The 21167-nt window shown below is 37.9% G+C and overlaps 1 protein-coding gene across 1 annotated transcript in view; it reads left to right on the top strand.

Moving 5' to 3' along the window:
• LOC127450696 (voltage-dependent T-type calcium channel subunit alpha-1I-like) overlaps positions 1-21167 on the top strand; it is a 231779-nt gene that overhangs the window by 53336 nt on the left and 157276 nt on the right. Inside the window, exon 2 of the mRNA XM_051714981.1 lies at positions 20560-20671. Coding sequence (XP_051570941.1) covers positions 20560-20671 — 112 coding nt within the window. The remainder of the gene's footprint in view (positions 1-20559; positions 20672-21167) is intronic.

Genomic DNA, 21167 nt, shown 5'->3' with positions numbered 1-21167 from the left:
CCACATACAGTAGAGAAAATGTGAAAAATATTGGGAAAAGTTAGGTAAGCGCAACCTGTTTTTTTTTAATTTATTTATTTATTTTTTTTCTTTTACTGTACATAAGAGCTCCCACTCAGTGTGGTGGAGTGGGAATGTAACTTTATTAATGTGAATAATTTCCAACATTTCTACACATGCACATTAATCTTGACAAATAAAATGTATACATACGTAGTCAAATTTCAGCATTTTCAAAATCTGTGATTAACTATAAAACAAAATCATGCAATTAAATATTTTAAACAACATTGCCAATGATGGGTGTTCTTTACATTACAGTACTGTTGTAAAGAGGTCATGTACTGTGCACTGCATGCACTGTATCACATGTTCATGACACTTGTTCTGATAATTTGTGAAAAAGGATGCCTTTAACTTTTTCATGTTTTTAACTTTTTCATGTTAACTTTTTCCATTTTTTGTTGTTGTTTTTTTGTTTTGTTTATTTTATACTTTTATATTTGCTAGTGAATGTTTAATATGAAATATTGCGTTGTTGATGCTCAGATGTCTTAATGGCCAGGCACATCTTTAAAAGCTTTTAAACCTTTTTAAACATTTGAATATCAATAAATTGCTGATTGCTAATAACCCGCATTGTGTTTGCAGTCATTGTAAAGTTTTTTAGAATTTACGGAAGTACAGCAAATGTATTAAGTGTAGGAGTGCAGAGTGCAGTTCTAGAGATCAACAGTAGATCTGCGGTACAAGTGTGGTAATTTGGATACAGTATTCATGCAATTTTCATTACTGCAGTACAAATGTGCTAATTTGGACACAGTATTCCTGCAGTAATACTGTGTCCAATTGACCACACTTGTACTACAGTTAAAAAACTGCAGTTATTTTTTGTAAGGGAAGACACTTTGTTTAGCTTAGTATCTGAGGAGGCACCTCATCTGATCCTGTTGCTGTGGCAACAGGGCTCCGGCTTGTCATGGGCTACTGTCAGCATCCAGTGCAGTTAAACATCTAGGAGACAGACACACTCCCTTCCTCTCCTTCATTCTTCTCTCATCCATCTTTACAGTCAGGATACGAGTGTATTTGTGTACATTTGCGCACCACAACTATGGATATTCCTGATTGTTATAGTTTTTGAAAGGTTTGTGCTAAAGGATGGAGGTCAGTGGTTGTCTCAAAACCTATTCAGCTTCACAGGTGCATTTGGGACATTTTGATAGATTATTATACAGTAATTGTTGGTTTATGTACATTTGTTTTAAAGGAATAGTTCAACCAAATCCTCTCATCATTCACTCCCCCTCATGCCATCCCAGATGTGTATAATTGTTTTCTTCTGCAAAACATACTATTACTAAATAACAGGCATCATAAAAGTAATCCATATGACTCCAGTGGTTTAATCAATGTCATCCGAAGCAATCCAATTGGTTTTGGGTGAGAACAAACCAAAATATAACTCCTTTTTCACTGAATATCTTGCCATTGCAGTCTCTAGGCATGATAATGATTTCAAGCATGATTACACTTCCTAGTGCTTGACGCATACACACAGTGCTAGATGGCGCTATAGGAAGTTTGATCAAGCCAAGGAGATTGCTGTCAAGATGTACAGTGAAAAAGGAGTTATATTTTGGTTTGTTCTCACACAAAACGATTGGATCACTTCAGAAGATATTGATTAAACCACTGGAGTCGTATGGATTACATTTATGATGCCTTCATGTCCCTTTTGGACCTTCAAAGATATGGTCATCATTCACTTGCATTGTATGGACCTACAGAGCTGAAATATTCTTCTAAAAATCTTCATTTGTGTTCAACAGAAGAAAGGAAGATACACACATGTGGGATGGTATGAGGGTAAATGATGAGAGAATTTTCAATTTTGAGTGAACTATCCCTTTGGTTATTTGGTTCATACTGCTCCAACAAACATTTCAAATTATTATGTATTATTTGACTTAGGGGCATCTGTCTGCACTGTTTTTTTAATTGGCTTTCTATGTAAATTGCACTAGACAAATGTTTTTGTCTCTTGCACTGCATCTCGCTGTTTTTTAAAGCATTTCATGCAGGAGCCCTGTGTTTTAAAGATGCTGTGTCAAGTTAAAAGGGACAGTTAAATAGAGCTCTACAGTTAGGTTTTTTTTTTTTTTTAGCTGGCACGATTTGGCAAGTAGTTCAGATTTTTACTTGGCCTGCCAACATTTTCACTGGACCCACCACAGAAAGTGTTGATATTCTTTTAGCAATGAGCAATTGTTTATGTAATAAAGCAACTTTTATGCACCAGAAAATATATTTCTTTGCAATAAATTTACAAGGTTTTAATTGCCCATAACAGCTTTAAATTTGACAGAACCTCAGCGCTTCCCTGTCCTGAGTATGCTTAGTTAACCATGCTGAGAAATCTGGACCAGGAATGGTTTGTAATTGAACCCTGTCTGTATGCCTGAAGATCTTTTTATTGCTGGATCATAGAGGAAGCATCACATTAGTGTTGGTGTGACACTGGATAAGAGGTGTTAAGTTCCACTGCAGCCTGTTTTTTTTCTTGTTTTTTTTTTGCAGCTTGTTCTTTTCTTAACAGGCTGTCCTGCACAATCCTCTCCTCTCCTCTCCTCTCCTCTCTGAGGCAAGCACAATCTAAACACATTTTGCTGTTTTTGTATGCATGTTTGTTTGCATAAAAAGAAGATATTTGTTATTGCCCCAGGCTACTCATAAAACTGAAATGCAGTTGGTACTTTTTAAAGCAGAGATGGGACAAAATGACTCACACAAACAGCCAGGCATAAGTGTTATTAGCATGCAAGAGTGTGTTTACAATGTAAAACACTTATCTACCTTCATATTCAACCCCAATTCCGAAAAAGTTGGGACAGTATGAAAAATGCTAATAAAAACAAAAAGGAGTGATTTGTAAATTATATTCACCCTTTGCTATATTGAAAGCACTACAACTACACATTATATTATGTTTTTCTTTGAGAATTCCATTGTTTTTTTTGAAAATGTACAGTAATTTCAAATCAGATGATTGCAACACGCTCCAAAAAAGTTGAGACGGGCAATTTAAGACTAATAACAATTTGACCAGTTGAAATAATAAGGCGATGTGAAACAGGAGATGTAAACAGGTGTCATAGTATATACAGTAAGGAGCCTCCAAAAACAGCCTAGTCCTTCAAGAGCAAGGATCATTCGAGACTTGTCAATTTGCCAACTGATGCTTCAGCAAATAATCCAGCACTTTGAGAACAATGTTCCCCAAAGACAAATTGGAAGGATTTTGGGCATTTCACCCTGTAGTGTGCACAATATATTTAAAAGATTCAAGGAATCTGGTCAAATCTCAGTGAGTAAAGGGCAAGACTGTAACCATTTCTGAATGCACATGATCTCTGATCCCTCAGACATCACTGTCTTAAAAACCATAATTCATTTGTAATAGATATCATGAACATGGGCTTGGGATTACTTTAGTAAACCTTTGTTAATCAACACCGTTCGCCACTGCATCCACAGATGCAAGTTAAGACTTTAATATGCAAAGCAAAAGCCATACATCAACACTGTCCAGAAGCGCTGCCGACTCTGGGCGCAGTCTCATCTTAGATGGAAAGTAGAACACTGGAACTGTGTTTTTTTTAGTCTGGAGTCCATAATTCAAAAAGTTTTTGAAAAACAAAACCATTGTGTTATCCGGGCCAAAGAGGAAAAGGGCCATCCAAGCTGTTATTAGCATCAGGTCCAAAAGCCAGTGTCTGTATGAGCCAGGTGTGTGTCAGTGCCCATGGCATGGGTAACTCGCACATCTGTGAGGGCACAATTAAAGCAGAAAGATATGTACAAATTTTGGAGCAACATATACTGCCATCCAGCACCGTCTTTTCCAGGGACATCCATGCATTTTCCAGCAGGACAACTTCAAACCACATACTGTCCAGATTTCAAGTGCATGGCTGTGTAAGCAGAGAGTGTGGGTGCTAGTTTGTCCTGCCTGCAGTCCTGACCTGTCTCCAGTTGAGATTGTGTGGCGCATTATGAAGCACACCATACGGCAACGAAGACCCTGTACAATTGTGCAGCTAAAGACCTACATAATGGATGATTGGGGGAAAATTCTACTATCTAACCTTAACAAACTTGTGTCTTCAGTGCCTAAATGCTTAATAAGTGTTATTAGAAAAAATGGTGATGTTTCACAGTGGTAAACACTCGACTGTCCCAAATTTTTTGGAGCGTGTTGCAATCATCTGATTCGAAATTACTGTACATTTTCAAGGAAAAACATCAGATAATGTGTATTTGTAGTGCTTTCAATATAGCAAAGGGTGAATATAATTTATAAATCACTCCTTTTGTTTTTATTATCATTTTTCATACTGTCCCATCTTTTTCAGAATTGGGGTTGTATCTTCTTTTACAGTAAATGAGCTGTGCTTCCGTAGATCCTTCCTGAATGTCAATTATGTTTACAAAATACACAGTGGGTAGCCTACTGTTTTACTGTCTTATCAATGTGCTCTCATTTGCATGATTCAGTTGTTCACACAGTTTTGAGGTACATATTTTTTTTTTGTTGAGATTTTTACTCATTCCGGCAGGCGTTTGCCGTCAGTTGTCTTCCACTGATGTAGAATTCTAAGTGTGTGTGTGCATGAATATTGGAGTATGTGTGTTAAGCTGAGATTCAGGGTGCAAAGTCAAGAGTTTCTGTCTTTCTAAACATGATGAGGCTGCTGAGGAGGTCAACTGTTGTCAGGGGTTTTAGTGAAGTGTTTACCCTGTGTGTATCTCACTTTGAGTGGTGACATCCAGTCAATGCCTGCTTTAATCTAGCAGCTCAACGCGCACACACTTTGAGCTTTCTCTTTAGGCTGTGCTTGTTCTTGCCCTGTAAGTCAGCACTGCAGTTAGGCAACAAATGCATCAGAAAAAGAATTAGGGAAAATACAGAGAAAGTGATGTATATAATATCCTGATTGTCCTGACTGAGTAAGTATGAGCAGATTGTGAAATCATGATTTGAATTAACAGTTTAGTTTAGAAGACTTGTATGCACTTATGACACAGTAATGTTCATCCACTTTGAGTTAGTTAATGGGCCAATTTACACTTCGTGTGTCTTAATTTTGATTGGATTGCTGATGGATTGGGTATGCACTTTTCATTTACACCTGGCCACATACGTGTCTCAATAAAATAGATATAAATCCAATCTAACTCTTGCTATAAATTGCAATGTATGCAAATATAACAGATTAATTCCATGGTGATGCTAATGTGGGGCAGCAAAATTATTGTGGCAATTAGTATTTGCATTTCATAGTTACTCAGTGATTTGTGATAGCTAAGTGTAAATACCCCCTAAAAGACCGTTCACCCCGAACTTGTTTTTTGTGTAGCGTCTGCTAGATGGACGTCTTTGTCCATTGCGCCGTGTCTCGCTGTTTTTTTTTTTGTTTGTTTTTTTTTTTTTAACATCTCGTGCAGGAGTGCTGCGTATTTAAGATGTTATGTCAGTTTAAAAGAACTTCAAAAAACAAATCTCAAGACAGCTGTCATTCTTGTCATTACCTTCAAGTGGAGTCGGAAATATCGTAATTATGAGTTCTGAGTACATGAACGATCATGCAAAGTCATATTAACGAGTGGTAAAGTCGGAATTCTAGACAATACATGAGTTGCTGAGATGTTACGTGTTGACAGGAAAATTGACGGAAACCAATGATTTTGCAAAAATATTTAAACTCCCTTACTTTATTTCAGTTATATTCATTTGTTACATATGACAGTCACTTGAAAACATGACATGTTGTTGTATCGAATGCCAAGCTCAGAGGTACGAGCTTCCCAGTTCCACCTGAAGTCAGCATCTTTTCCATTCATCACACTGAGTTCCGCATCTAGCTTCTTTTAACGCAACAACGCATTGTGTTTGAAATGCCCCTTAAAACTTTTACCCACAGGAGAATGTTTTATAAAAATTTTGTAAATTCAACAAAATGGCTAAAAGTTTAGATTTCCATGCCTTGTTTCAAATATTCTTGGTGTATGTAAGAATTTTAGCTTGTAAATTATTCCACTTTGTATGAAACCCCACACCAGTCCTCATTGTCTCCTCCCCTCATGTACTCTGATGAGCTAGATCAGACCAACCCTTGTAGCAACGATACTACGCCACACCCTTTATCATACTGCAGTGGGTTGGATCTAGTCCACTCTAATCCAGCACTGTGTGTCTGCAGCAGATGAAATGGAAATGGAAAATCATATGACCTGGCATTCTGCTCTTGACAGACTCCACCACTGGTCAGAGATCAGTTTTTGTTGTGCTAATTATGGTTAATATTTGATAAGTAGGTGTACAGAGCTGATTTGGGATCTGAGGAATGGAGCTTTTTGGTTTAATTTTAGCGGAAGATGAGTCTTCTCCCACAGGCAGCGATTTGTCCAAGAGCCATGAGTCACCATGGCCTTCTCCGTCAGAGATTCACACGGACACTCACACTTCGCACTACACATTTATCTAACGAGACATGAGAGTGAAACACGCAATCACACAAACGGTGTGCCAGAAGCACAGGCAAAGTTCAAACTGCATGTATACAAACCCACACAATTAAGGACAGCAATGCAGGCATATAGTTCAAAGGTGTTTCGTCTGTTTTATACACAAGGGAAATCCACAATGTTGTACTTTACAGAGCTTAAAGTTCTCAAGGGAGATACACGCTCTCTTTATGGTTAGAAAACAGTGAAAGGTTTTAGTGAACTGCCATTATTAATACTCCTCTTAACACTTTTTAATACCAAAACCCAGAGCAAGTGTCACAAACTCTCCTTTTAAAACACACACTGCCTGCAAGCTCTTGACATACACACACTTAATGCTAATGTGGAGGAAGGGGAGGAATTTGTGTTGGTGCTGATTGAATTTGTTTCCATTTCTGTTGAGTGTTCTGTGGTTAAAGCGATACAGCTAAACGAGTGTAGAGGCAACCAGCTGAAGAATTGCTGCGGTTATTTGCACGGCTCCATGAGGCTGCAGGTCGGTCCAGACTCTGCTGCAAGAGGAGGTTCAGCAGAAAGCTCCAGAACATGAGAGTTCATTGGGTGATGGCCAAGCCTGCCTCAGAATTCTCCATCAGAGAGAAAACGACAAAGAGAAGTTACACAAAGACAGTTGAGAGAGAATCTTTAATATCCTGTTCTCAGTTTTTCCTGTCAAGACACTTTTAATCAGTTATTCAAAGTGAATCAGTGAATCAATTTTAATCAGTGATTAAGACTGACTGTGATTTATTGTTTAAAATGATAACAGTTTTTATAGAGATAGAAATTATAAACTTTGTAAAGACAGGCAGCAATAATCAGATTTTGTGGTGTATCTCCAATCATGTAAGAATTTTGTATTCTTAACAGCAAAAAACATATGAAATCTCAATCTGGAAAATAATAGCTGTTGCCTATAAAATCAAATCTAAAATAGCTGTAAATAATTCACAAGATATCATAACACAATAAGCATGCTGCAAGTGAATGAATAAAGTGTCCCAGTACATTTTAAGAAATGCTTTCAATTTCAAAGCAGATTTTGTTTTTTCCATCAACAAAACACTTTTCTTCTGAATTATATTTTTTTTTGTGCATGTGTACTATGGTATGTGTGCTCTTTTCTTCACATTGACCACATTTACATGGACTTAAGAAAATGGTTTATTCCAAATTTTAGCAGAAAATGGTGTTCTGAAGCGACATGTAAACAAGAACACTGATTTTCTTATGCCGTTTAAGGGATTAAGAGAAAGCAGTTTAACACACCAATGTTTGTCTCGGGGAATGTGGCTTAATATTGTAGCATTCTGATAGGTGTTTGACTAGGATAACAAACGTCATAAGATGGAGCCAAACAACAAGTTAACAAAGCAGAAAGAATTCAACATGTCTGGAAGTCCAGTGGGAAAATCACATAAACTGTAAACTATACCCATTTATACACACGATGTAAAATATTGACTGTCCCTAACGTTTGTGTATATGCGTTCGTACATTGGGGGAATCCCGGAGTTTTGCGTAAGAGAGAAACCCCACTACTGCATCGCAATTCAGCTGCAGGTCGTGATAGAAAGTTAAGGAAACAAACACAACAACAACTCTGGAATATCTGGAAATAAAGCGGAGATTAAAATAGTGTAGTCTTCCTCAGATGCCATGTTTGTTATTTACACAAGCGTTGCGGGAAAATTACTTTGCTGTGGAGAATGCTGCTTCCTCAGAGAGCCGCATGGGAGTATGGGAACGCTGTTTTCTCGCAATAACCCACTTTCTCGCAATAAGCCGCTTTCTGGTGTCCATGTTAACATAGTCAATGACAGCTACTCTCCTATGTCTCTCGCCATCATGCTGACACTCAAAAGGAATAATTCACCCAAAAATGAAAATTCTGTCATTATTTAAAGTCAGGTCAAGTCATTTTTATTTGTATAGTGCTTTTCACAACACGCATCGTTTCCAAAGCATCTTTACAGAAAATCATGCTTTAACAGAAAATGGAACTGTAATATCTATAAAGTCTTAGTCATCATTGTGTAGTTTGATTAAATATGATTGTAATTGTAAATTATAATTTTATATAGAACCCCAGTGAGCAAGCCAGTGGCGACTGTGGCAAGGAACACAAAACTCCATAAGATGTTGGTTAATGGAGAAAAATAACCTTGAGTGAAACCAGGCTCACTGTCGGTGCCAGTTCCCCTCTGGCAAAACAGCATGAAAATAATGCCAATATTAGTTTTGTGTGTGTGTGTATGTGTATGTGTGTGTGTGTGTGTGTGTGTGTGTGTGTGTAGTGCAAGTCATGGTTTAAAATTAGTAAACTAAGTAAGTGTTAAGGGCCAATGTTTAAACAAAGATTTTGAATGAACTGTAAGATTAATGACTAATGTCTTTGAAGTCCATCCTGGATTAACTGCAGAAATTCACATAGATGCATTGTCCATTTTTAGTTTGCTGATCAAGGCTTTTGTTGGCAATAGACTATGTATTCCTTTTAAGAGTGTAGTCCATCATTAAACCAAGGTGATGCAGGCAGAGTTCAGTGAGGTGCATCGCAGTTCAACTGGCAGGCCATTTCGGTGAGGTTCGGTGAGGTCCATCCTAAATCCAAGGTTCAGGCAGTGTCATATGAAGTATCCCATGTCTTACGGTTGGAGTAGGCATCAGTTCATCCTCTGAAGTCCATCGTAGTAGACTGAAATGATGTCTGGCTGGCACCGGCTGCAGTTAGTCATCATCACTCAGCGACATGTAGCAGTGGAGTCCGACACCAAGCAGGAATGGAGCTGGATCCGGCCAGCTCTGCTAACCTTGTGATATGAATCCTGAGGTTGAGAGAGAGAAACAAATAGAATATTAGCGTAGATGCCATTCAATTTATTGCAGAGTTATAGATCATGAGAAGTGTTTCTGGTTCCGGAAGACCTAACTAAAGTAGCCTAATTATGAGTTAATGGATAAATTAGGTGTATGCCTGGCTGAAGAGATGAGTTTTTAGTCTAAACTTAAACTGAGAGAGTGTATCTGATTCCCAAACAGTGTTAGGAAGACTATTCCATAGTTTAGGAGCCAAATAGGAAAAGGATCTACCTCCTTTGTGGATTTTGATATTCTAGGTACTATTAACAGGCCAGAATTTTACGATCGTAATGAACTTGATGGAATATAGCTTGGTAGAAGGTCACTTAATTACTGCAGATCTAGACCATTCAAAGCTTTGTATGTAGTTAACAGAATTTAAAAATGTATATGAAATTTAACAGGTAGCCATTATTTACTCAAATAATGTTGCATTGTTATCTGGCAACATCAATAACATCAAAGGTCATTGTTTTTTACAACATGAGGTTTGATGTTACTGAAGTTGGCACCTTATTTGATTTTAAAAAGCACTTTATTGATTTGATTTGAGAGTGAATAATGATTTAAATTTCATTTTGTTCATCATAAAAAAAAATATCGTAGGGCTTCAGAAGACTTGGAATATAGCACTTGAGTCATATAGTTTACCTTTACTGTGGTTTTATTGTGGGTTTATTTTGTCCTTTTTCAAAGTTGAGAGTCACTGAGCCCGTTTACATCAGTTTATTTTAAACAATTAAACAAAGCAAGAAATCTGCGTTTACATTACATTTTAAATAATTGCATTATTCTCTGCTTTTGATGTTAAACCATGAAGTGGCAAGCACACAACATGTGCACACATTGGATAAGTTGGTTAGAATGCCGGCTAAGGTGTTTACATGCAACGCGAAATCGGCGTTATTGGCAAAAATCTACCCGTGTTGATTTGTTTATTCTTATGCGTTTATGATCTTACACTGATAAAGGAGTGCTGTTTAATGCATTTACATGACAACACACATTGTCAGCCTATTAAGCATAATCAGTGAAAGAACATGCATGTGAACACGCTCACTATTTACTGTCATTATTTGGCAAATTAACCCTGTGAAGGCTGTTTAAATAATCACATTTTGTGTTCCATGGAAGAAAGAAAGTCAAATAGGTTTTGAGCGACATAAGGGTGAGTAAATTATGACAGAATTTTCATTTTTGGGTGAACTATTCCTTTAAGTCATTACTATGGCAACTGATGTAGGTAAAGTGGTTATTGACTAAACTGTCTGAACAAACTGGACAGATTTCATTACTTGCAAAATGACAGGCAGTCCTAAAGGTCATATTTAAAAAAAATAAATCAGGATTGGGTGCAGTGTGGATAAAGCCTTAGAGACTGAGAGAGAGATGGACAGAGCTGTGGGATGAATTAGCTCATGCACAAGGCATATGTCATGTCTGCAACCCTGTTTGTGTTAAAAAAATAAAATTAAAAAAATCACTTTCTGTGCTTTCTTCATCAGCTGAAGCACTAGTTCCTTGTCTGTCAAATCTGTGCTTAGAATTCTTTTGCGGATCATGGGTGGTGCATTTAAATCTGAGTTTTTTCTGCAATGCGAGACAAATATTGTGCCTGGAGACCTGGAGTCCTGGCCTCGTTACTAAAGTCTCCAGGGGAGCGGAATCTCCTAAAATAGCTCCTTTCCTCATCATTTAGCAGCTTTTCCAGTATCGGGCCAGTGTGACTCAGGGCCATAAACTGGTTAGCCGGGCCTCAGACCTCAAGCCGTGAGAGCAAAATCGATCTGCATTCCCACTATTGGGCCAAAAGTCCTGCAGTGTTGCCTTAAAACCCGCCCTTAATATGCCGCTCTGGAACAATCATCACACACCCCGCCAATTTCACAAGCCACACACCCTGCCCATTTCACAAGCCAAATCAAATATGCATGTTATGTAGTTATCTGGCAAATCAAGTTTAAATTGTATGTAAATATTAGCTAGCTAGCAAGATAAGTTAACATTGACAGCTCACCGACTGTAACAGTAATGGTGTCCCAAGTGGTATCTCCACTAACAGCAGGACGATGTCCCAGCACACTGTCCATGATCTCAAACCATGGAAAGTTCTTCCTTTGGGCACTGCTTTGTCCATTTTGTGTCTTAACAGATTTGTACTATGTCCGCATTTTGTTCAGCTGAGATGCAGGTGCGTGAAATCACACATGTCGAAACCCAGAGACATGTACAAAGTTAGTGATAAACATTCACTCTTATTAAATAATATCTATCAATGAGCCAAAGTCCCAACATTACAAGATATTAAAGCTTGTTTAACAAATGTTTGCAGAGGCAGGTGTACAAAACACAGAAAATTCAACTCTTTTGATGACTGTACACCTGTAGCACAAATGCTAGCGTTGCAGCATTGTTTATCAGTTGGGTTGCTAGGAGACATCTCTGGTCTCAGTCAAACCCCTGCTAAGCTAACGGGAGCATTGCAGTTTTGTTTGTTTAAACGTCATTTTCTGAACATCTGACAATGAAATTCCTTTATGGTCAGAGATCAGAGATATCAAGTAGGAATATCCCAAATCTGACTTGAATGGAATGCAGCATGAGTATCTCGATAAACCCCACCTTTGACATTGATCCTGCCTCAATCCCCAGATGGCCTTCTTTGGCCCAAGGCTAATAGGCTTGGCCGTTGGCCCCAAGGAAGCCTCGAGGAGGCACGATGAAGCCCGGGAAGTGACATCGATAGCAACTGGCCCTGGCATGCACTAGCATGCCCTCATTTGGCCTGACAGTGAAAACGCTGCTATTGTCTCCCTGGCTCTTCTTTTGCTCATAATAGACTCCCTGTCCTGTCCAGGGAGGCCGTGTCATAGCCAGACCAACACCACGACAATGAATGCCGGGCCCTGTGCCATTCTCTTGTCTCAGCACAATTAGGACACCATTCTAGAGCCCCGCCCCCTTAGAGGTTATCTAAAAAATGTGTAAAGCACCAGGATCCCAACAGGGAGACCAGACACTGCCTGCCAACTTGTTTGCCATGACATATTAATTTCGAAGACAGATACAGTATATTTTCAGTCTGCTACCAAATCAAAAGCTGTTTACTAAGAAATTCTATATGGCAAATCTGCCATTTTGGTAATGCAAAATAAAGTTTGAATTATTCTCCACTCCACAAGTGCTGCTGGATTTGCTTTTAAATTTTGGTAATGCACCCAGGCAGCTATTCTCTACCAGAGACAGTACAGGAAGAGACGGGTCACTGCACTTATAAATAGAAGAAATCATGACGCTAAATATCTGGATGTAGGAATGGAAGTCCCGCATTACAGTTAAAAGAGCCAATCTCCTTTTTGATAGAGACAACGCCTGTCAGTTTTCATCGAGAATACGCATGTTTGAACAGTCTGAAAAATAGTGTTTTTGTGTGATCTGAGATAAAGAAGCACAATTTATGATACAATTGTTGTAAGATGTTATTGTTGATTTGAAATATGTTATTTGATCGTAATCTTGACCAACTCTTTTGGAGATTTCAGTCTTTCAACATTTAAATGCATTGAAGCTGCACTGGTATGCATTAACAATAGCTGCCTGGATGTGAAGATACTTATATCTTTTAGCATAAGCCCCGTCCTACAGTTCAGTGCTGTGATGCTTGCTTGAACTGTCAGATCCTGCCAGAGGTGATGGCGGCTGGGGAGCGGAGCTTACCTTCACCCAGGACTGACCTAAACTGGTGGAGATGGGGTGGGGTGGGATGGGAGGTGAAATCACTGAAGTATGCGAACAATAAGAGGAAGCTGGCAGACTTATAAAGTGGAGGCTGTATTGTGATTGGATGAGATGTCTGATCAAATTAATTCAGAGATCTTCCCTCAAGATTATTGGAATTAATACAAATGAAAAGATACTTATATCATTTGGGGTAAGCCCTGTCCTACGATTCAGCGCCGACAGATCCCGCCGGAGGTGATGATGGCTGGGGAGCAGAGCTTACCCCAAAAGGAATTAGAACCTAAATTTAACCTATGCCCCCAAAGAAAATGAAAAACCAATTAATAGACTCAGGACAACAACCAGGTCTTCAGAAGGTGAGGGACAAATCAGAAAGAAGTAGATTTATAAATTAATGATGCAAACGTAAGCCTGTATATAGCTGTACGACATGCTACTAATGTGTCATACCCTGCAGAAGGATAGGCTAGCTTATGAGAATTGTAGAGCCCCTGTGAATGGGTGAGCCTTGTTTGTGCAATATATTTACAATGCTTTTGAATGAGCCCTTTCCCGTGATTGAGCTGTTGCGAAAAGACAGGCATAGTTGTGCAAAACCCCTGCAAAAGTACAAAACAATGTTTTGCATTTGAGCCCTACGATAAGGGCGATGTCATCCGTGAAATAATGAACACAAAAGCACCTTCATTTTGGACAGATTTTGTTCTATATGGCGTCATACCTGTTCGTTCTTTGATTTCCTAAGTGTTCAGGGGCCTTTAATTGGGTTAGACCAAAATTTCCAACTCTCCAAATTTCAAATCAGCAATAAGATCTGAAAACTATTGTACCATACATTTTGCTTCTTCCACTAAAATCACGCTAAAAACTGTATTTTTCAGGCTGGGCCATTTCATTTACATATGTTATGTGTTCTAGCCTCGTGCCACCCTGTGTCCACATGTGTGGAAATTGAATTTTGGCTTCAATATTGACCTTATGTGCCAGAAAAACTAGTGCACAGCCATCTTGAAAATTTTGTCTTTGAACTTCTGGTCCATTGGTTGCTATATTTTTCTCTATGGTGTTGATATCAAAGTGTATTTAGCTAGCAAAGTGGATTTACAAGCTGTAGAACTGCCAAATGTTATCATGAGTATTTTAAAGTGTTCAGGGGATGTCATAAAAACTGGAAGCTGAGGGGGGAGGTTTTGAAACAAGAGAACTTCATTCATAAAAATACAAGATCCTACCTTCACACTGTGGACGTACTGATTTGCATCAGTGCTTATGAAACTTAAAGAGACAACACAAAGTCATTAAAAATAAATCCGTAAAACACCTCTGGCCATCTCCTTATGTCATTCACCCATCACATTATAGCTAATGTGAGCAGATTTTATGAGTATTAATCTGAGAAGGAGGAAGGGGTGCAACTATATTCATACACACAGGCATACACACAAATATACATTTGAAAGTGTACATTTTATTTTATATTCCTTTTACAAATATTTTTTATCACATTACAAATGTAGGGTGACAAATAAATTCTAAAATAGTACAAATGCAATTTCCTTTAATGTTATGAACTTGCATATTAAATAATATGAGCTGTCACTGTTTGAAATTTCATGTGAACTACACATTGTAACAAAATACTATTAACAAGTTGAAACCTAAAAATTAAGGAGAATTATATGTATAACAATTAAATGCTTGTATCATGAAAAAAGTGCAGAGTGTCTGTAACACGGAGGCTTGGAATCTTTGTTTAGAATCCATGTGCGGTTTTATTGAAGTAAATGAAGTAACAGCATCAGGAGAATAAGAACAGTTAACAGCACAGTTGACATTATGCAGGAATGTAAATCCATTAACCAGGAAACAGGCGAGGGTCCTACACAGGCAAACAGTCCACAGGTATATTCACAAATGATGAGACAGGCAGAGGTCAAACACAGTAAAGCAGTCCAGGCAATAATCCATAAACAGGTAACAGGCAGAGGCCAAACACAGTAAAGAAGTCCAGGCAATAATCCATAAACGAGTAACAGGCAATAGTCAGACACGGAGGAGCAGGCAGTAATATAGACAACACTCAGTAGTGTTTGTGGGGCAAAACTGAGCATACGCTACACAGTGTTTATATGGCTCAATGCTAATGGGCTAACAGGAAGCAGGTGAGTGAACCTCTGGTGGCGCTCGAGGGAACCAGCTTGGCTGGCAGGTGTAACAGTGTCATAGCTGTCCGAATGTGATCTGCCAGGTCCAATTTACTTCTGTGAGTGTCAGAAAAACGAACATTTACAGTGACAGCAAAAACACCTCACTAGCATTTTCACATAGTAAAGGAGTGGTGCAGACTCACACCATCAACTCTGGCTGAAAAACTTTCTGTGCTCCCCACACATAGTCCATTATGATCTACTCTTCTTAGTAGCTTCAATGCAAACCAGAAGGTAAAAGAAAAAACACAGAAGCGCGGAGCTCTGAAAGGGGCTGGGCTAAATAAGGTCAATATGCAAAACGTAATTTAAATTAATTTAAACCGACTGATCTCAGTTCAGAAGACACTGGGCTATCATTAAAGGGTTGAACTTTCGATGTAAAGAGTCATGTGACAAAACAACATGGCACCGATCACAGCAGAGTTTTTCTTTGGGAGAAACGGCAGCAAAACTACATCTTGTAAGAAATCTAATTATGTTTTTACATTGAAATCTGTTCAAGTCAAAAATTAGAGTCTCTAGTTTCATCCGATATGCATTTTTTTTTATTTTATTTGAATGATTTATCGCAAAATGGCACATCACTAAGCATAATGTATACTAATGTGTACTTTAGCGCTATTTTCCCCTAGAAATCCTTTATATACTGTGCATTATCACAATAAGAATCAATGGGTTCATCCAAAAGCTGAAAAATGTTGCTTTCAGGGGCTGTATAAGTAGTTAGTATGAAAATAAGGTGCATTTCGAACTGTTCTGAGACCAGTGTAAACAGACAGTACACTGGAGGTTAAGTCATTCACTAAATAAGGAGCAAGGGAGCATCCTATTGCTTTCCTATGAAGCTAGTGCATTCACTCCTAAAATCCGAGTTCAGTTCAGGCTGCAGATGATCTTTAGACCACTCAACATGTATGACAGACATGGGACAGTGGTAATCAGTACATAGATTCAGAATTTATAATGCTACATTTTATTTTAACATGGTTGGCAGTGATTGGATGATGCTGGCTATTACTTTGAATCAGAATTATTTATGCAAATTTCTGATTGGTAAAATGCATCAGCACTGGCTATTACTTGTTTGTTTGACAGTGCAAAGAGAAAGAATTGAGATTTTGTTGCCAAAGTAGAAAAAAAAAAAAAAAAAAAAAAAACATTGTATCAAAAAAGTCAAATCAAGTCAAATAATTTGTATTTCTATATTTTTTTATTTCTGCGTTTTCCAATACACATTGTTCCAAAGCAGCTTTATAGAAAATCAGCTGTAATGGCTGTAATGTCTCAAAAACGTGAATAACCAAAACTCCTGGAAACATAAACAATTTGATCAAAACAAATCTGACTCTTATAGCTTGGTATTATTTAAAATTTTGCAACTTAGTCCCGCTGTCCACATATGTGGACATCAATTTTAAGGAAAACTACAGTATTTGCTCTAGAATTTCAAAATTAGTTTGTTTTTGTTTTTGCATGTTTATTAGGTGCTACTTGTTACAAAGCAAAAAGGGAAATGGAAAATATACACAGCAGTCACACTTGGGCCTCAGGAGGCTAGAGTAAGTAGAGTGGTTCTCCATTTCATTTTTAGTATGACTGAGTAGTCAGTCTCTTCCTCCAGATACTGTCTTTGGCACTACAAACTAATTTTTATAGTATCTGCAAATAGCGAATGTCATAAAAGTATTGAAAGCGTTTCAATGACATTATGGCCATTATAAGACTGGCTTACAAAGTGCATGTGATCCAAGTAGAGCATCATTGACCAACACTATTTTTCCAATGATACAGGTTCAAAGATAGACATCTCCTTTGTAAAAGGGGTAAAAAACCAAACTATTTGTTCCGATGTCAGATTCCAATAGAATGGTCCCTTGAAGGTCTCTGCGTTGTTCTGTCTTTTCTAAGCGCTGAAGTAAAGCAATGATTGTTCATTTACACTTTACAAATTGATTCCGTTATTCATTTTATCTGACTCCAATTTTATATTAATCTGACTCCAATTTAAGTTGACCTCTAATTTAGATTACAGCTCTAATTAACTTCTGATCATTCTTTTAATTTGATCTTTTTAAGTTATTGATTACTCTGAATCATCTTAATTTTCATTTGTCCTCTCGATCAATACTTGAATGTCGTTTAGAGTCTCATGCTGGCCGTTATTAGAGATTGCGAGGATCTCACGTCACAAGCGAGCTAGTTCAGTTCATAGTCAGAGGTTGTAGGGTAATCTAAATATCATCTGATTTGGCTTCTCTCATAATCAGATGATACCATCGCTTAGACACGTACACACAACTTGCTTTGACGGACGATAAGCAGTGACTGAAGTCTTACATGGATTCTCCTATCATTAAGCTTCAGTAATGGTCTTGTCCTGGTCTCATACCTGTGGTAACAAACAGTATCTTAACACAATCTACCAGTCACAAATGATTTCGGAAGAATTCAGAATAAATCAAATAATAACGATTTATTTGCCAGGTAGGATATAAAACATTGTTACAAGAATTCAATCAAACCCAATTTCACATATGATCAGAATAAACAAACATCCCTAAAAATAAGATATAAGTCAGAGAAACATACTTGGCAAATAGAACTACATACAGCGACAGTATAGGAGATCTGAATACAGAATCCCCGAGCTTCTTGCCAACTTTCCTTAAATACCCAGACAGAATAAACATTGTGTACCAAATGGTATTATCCTTTGAACAATGAGAATTTGTGGGTGAATGGGTTCTTGACTTCCTGGGGTTTAACCTTGTTAACATACAGGAGGTCATTTAAATTGTAGGTCAAGGAGGGGGATAGACCTCCAGAATTATGCAGTATTTGGCAAAGACCTTATAACTTTGTCACCATTAGTTTTATCAACATGGGAAAGAGACCATTATACCAGTCGCACAGAGACCTCTAAAAAATATCAAACACATACAGTTGCATTCTTTGTTTTCACTGTATTTGTTATATTTTTACATATAAATCTTGTGTCTTTGTATTAGTCCTGAGCTGTTGAAGGGGAGAAGGGGGAGAGAGAAGAGGGGGCAGCAAGGTGATTTGCAATTTATCACACTGTGGTGATATTCAGGTGAAGATTTCAGCTTTGTAAAACAATACAAAGGCGATTTGCAATTTATCACACGTGGTGATATTCAGGTGTAGATTTCAGGTTTGTGAGAGAGTTCTATGATGTTGATTCTCGCAGTTCTTTGACTTCTACCAGAAAGGCGCCTTTTGGGTGTAGACTTCCTGGTGCCAGCCTTACACCTTAATAAGACAATCTCTGACCATACCATTTTCTTCTTTCACAGTTCCCCATGGACAAAGTAATGCCATTTTATTTATTTTTTTACTTTGAGGCATCACCACTGTGAGTAATGTCGGTCTACCGCTTTGTTATTTTTACCAAGAGTGCATCCATCTCTGAGTGAAATGTGTTCCCTGGGTGTGTCTCTGGGATTGTCTCATGTCACACTTCCTCACCCTTCCTTCCATCTTTTCTTAAATAAACAGACAATGTTTCAGTCAACCCATTGGCCTTGGTACTCTCTCTCTCTGTCTCTCTCTCTCTCTGATGTGCTCCTGTGAGATTGATTCTGTGCTCCTGTCTCTTTAATGTCATTTAACTGTTTCTGTGGGTGCTTTTTCCCCTCTGCCAAAAGCCTGCCTTAGAAACTGATGAGGTATCAACAATAATAAAAAAAAAGAAAGAAAAAGAAAGAAAGAAAGAAAGGAGCAATTTCCTCCAGTAACCATAGCAAGCGATTTGCTGCATGATGCGGGTGCTTGCGTTACCCCCATGTGGGTTGCTGTCTCTACTTGAATGATTAATGCAGGGACAAAAGCCTCTGAGGCTTTTTACAATATTACACACGCAAGTTCAAAATGTGGCCACATAGTGGCAAATCCTTCAGTCTAATAGCACATGCATATTGAAATGTACACGTTTCTCTCATGGAAAAGTGGAAAAATCACATTTTACTAAGTGCCACAAGCCTTTTTCCGGTAGAGTGCATGTTGGTAGGTTCTAATTAAGTGAAGAATGTATGGAGCAGTAATAATTTGTGTATGTGTGTGTTAAGCAGGGTCCCTGTTAGATCCAGCACAATGCAAAATCAGCAGCCCCTTGCCCTGTGGCTAATACAGTTCAAACACTGCTGAATGCTCCATGAAAAAAGGAAATAAAAGACAAGTGTTGGAGATGAAAGGCAAGAGGAAGCTATAACACTGAGGGAGGGAGTAATAGAAGGAGAAAAAGAGAGACACAGATAGAAACATGATGGAATGAAAGAGAAGGGGCATACGGTATGTGCAAACATATTTTTTTTTAAATTTTTTTTATTTATTTTTTGAATAGCCTGCTAAAAGCTTGACCAAGCCAGAGGAAAAGAGGGAGTAGAGAGTAAATTGAAAAAGAAATGGTCCATAAAGGTGAAAAGATGAGACCTGTAGAGATATAGTGAAGAGAGCTGAAGATTTCACTCCAATTAACATACCTGAATGTGGGAAGGATGAAACACTGTGTTTCTATGAATTTAGTGCTTCTTTGCGTTGTGCCTTTCACATAAATTATTAATCATAATTCACTGGATTGTTCCTTTGGGTTGATCTACCTGGTACCATAACTTTATTTATTGGTAGTGGTCAGATTTGTGTATATTATAATTTTGAGCTAAGGTGTGTAATTTCTGCACCACTAGCTCCCCTGTCTTCCATTGGTTGTACAAACAGATAGTCCTGCCCCAAACCCACTGGTTGAGCCAGTGTTGCTGTGTCGGACTGGATGGGTCTCTCAAGCAAACAGAGCAATGTTTTAATAGCACCACAGAGCCACAGTATTACACTTTTAGGTGAAATCAACCTGCTTGATTGGCTTACATATTGTTGACTCTGCATACTAAGGTGGGATATGATATATAATTTTAACAAAAAAAAAATACACATCAGCTTTAAAGTTACAACTTGCAGAAATGAATAAACTGCACTTCTGTCATACAATGTTCCAATATACATCCACATTTGTTCGACAAGATTTTTTAAATGATGATTTGTAAGTATTGAATGCTCATGAAACAAATTCAAGATCTGTTCAGATTTATTTTGTATTATGTATTGTGTAACTGTTTCCATGTTTCTGCTGAAATATGTTGGCCTTAACTTATCCATCCACATGGTTCGAGCGCATCAGCATCATGGTGATCCTGCTGAACTGTGTCACTCTGGGGATGTACCAGCCCTGCGAGAACATCGACTGCACCTCAGAGCGCTGTCAGATTCTGCAGGTCAGTGGACACACAGATGCACTCTATCTCTTTTTAAACTTATTCACATACATTTTGAAAAATTACACATATAACTTATGTTTCTAGGAGGGAAATGGGGTACAACACATTAAAAATGGGATATTGCATAGTCATTGTGTTATGTAGAGTGAACCGCCTGAATGGGAATGTAAAGTTAGGCAGTAACTACTGTTCCCAGGAGGGAAATGTGGTGCAATATGCAATATCCCAAAGTCAATATTTTGTATCTTGTGGGAACAATCTAATGCTAGAGAGGTGTCCCAGAACGTGATGTGCTTTCTCAAAATAAAAATTCTGCATTTATTTATTTTTAATTTTTTTTGCTACTTGCTAAACTGTTAAACAGAAAGAATTAGTAGCCATAGAGTAGAAAAAAAATAAAAAATAAATAAATAAATACATTTATATATATACACTATATTGCCAAAAGTATTCGCTCATCAGCCTTTAGACGCATATGAACTTAAGTGACATC

The sequence above is a fragment of the Myxocyprinus asiaticus genome, chromosome 13, assembly GCF_019703515.2.
Source record: "Myxocyprinus asiaticus isolate MX2 ecotype Aquarium Trade chromosome 13, UBuf_Myxa_2, whole genome shotgun sequence".
Taxonomy (NCBI): Eukaryota; Metazoa; Chordata; class Actinopteri; order Cypriniformes; family Catostomidae; genus Myxocyprinus; species Myxocyprinus asiaticus.
Note: the sequence above shows the minus strand (reverse complement) of the source record. Positions and strands in the feature narration are given on the sequence as shown.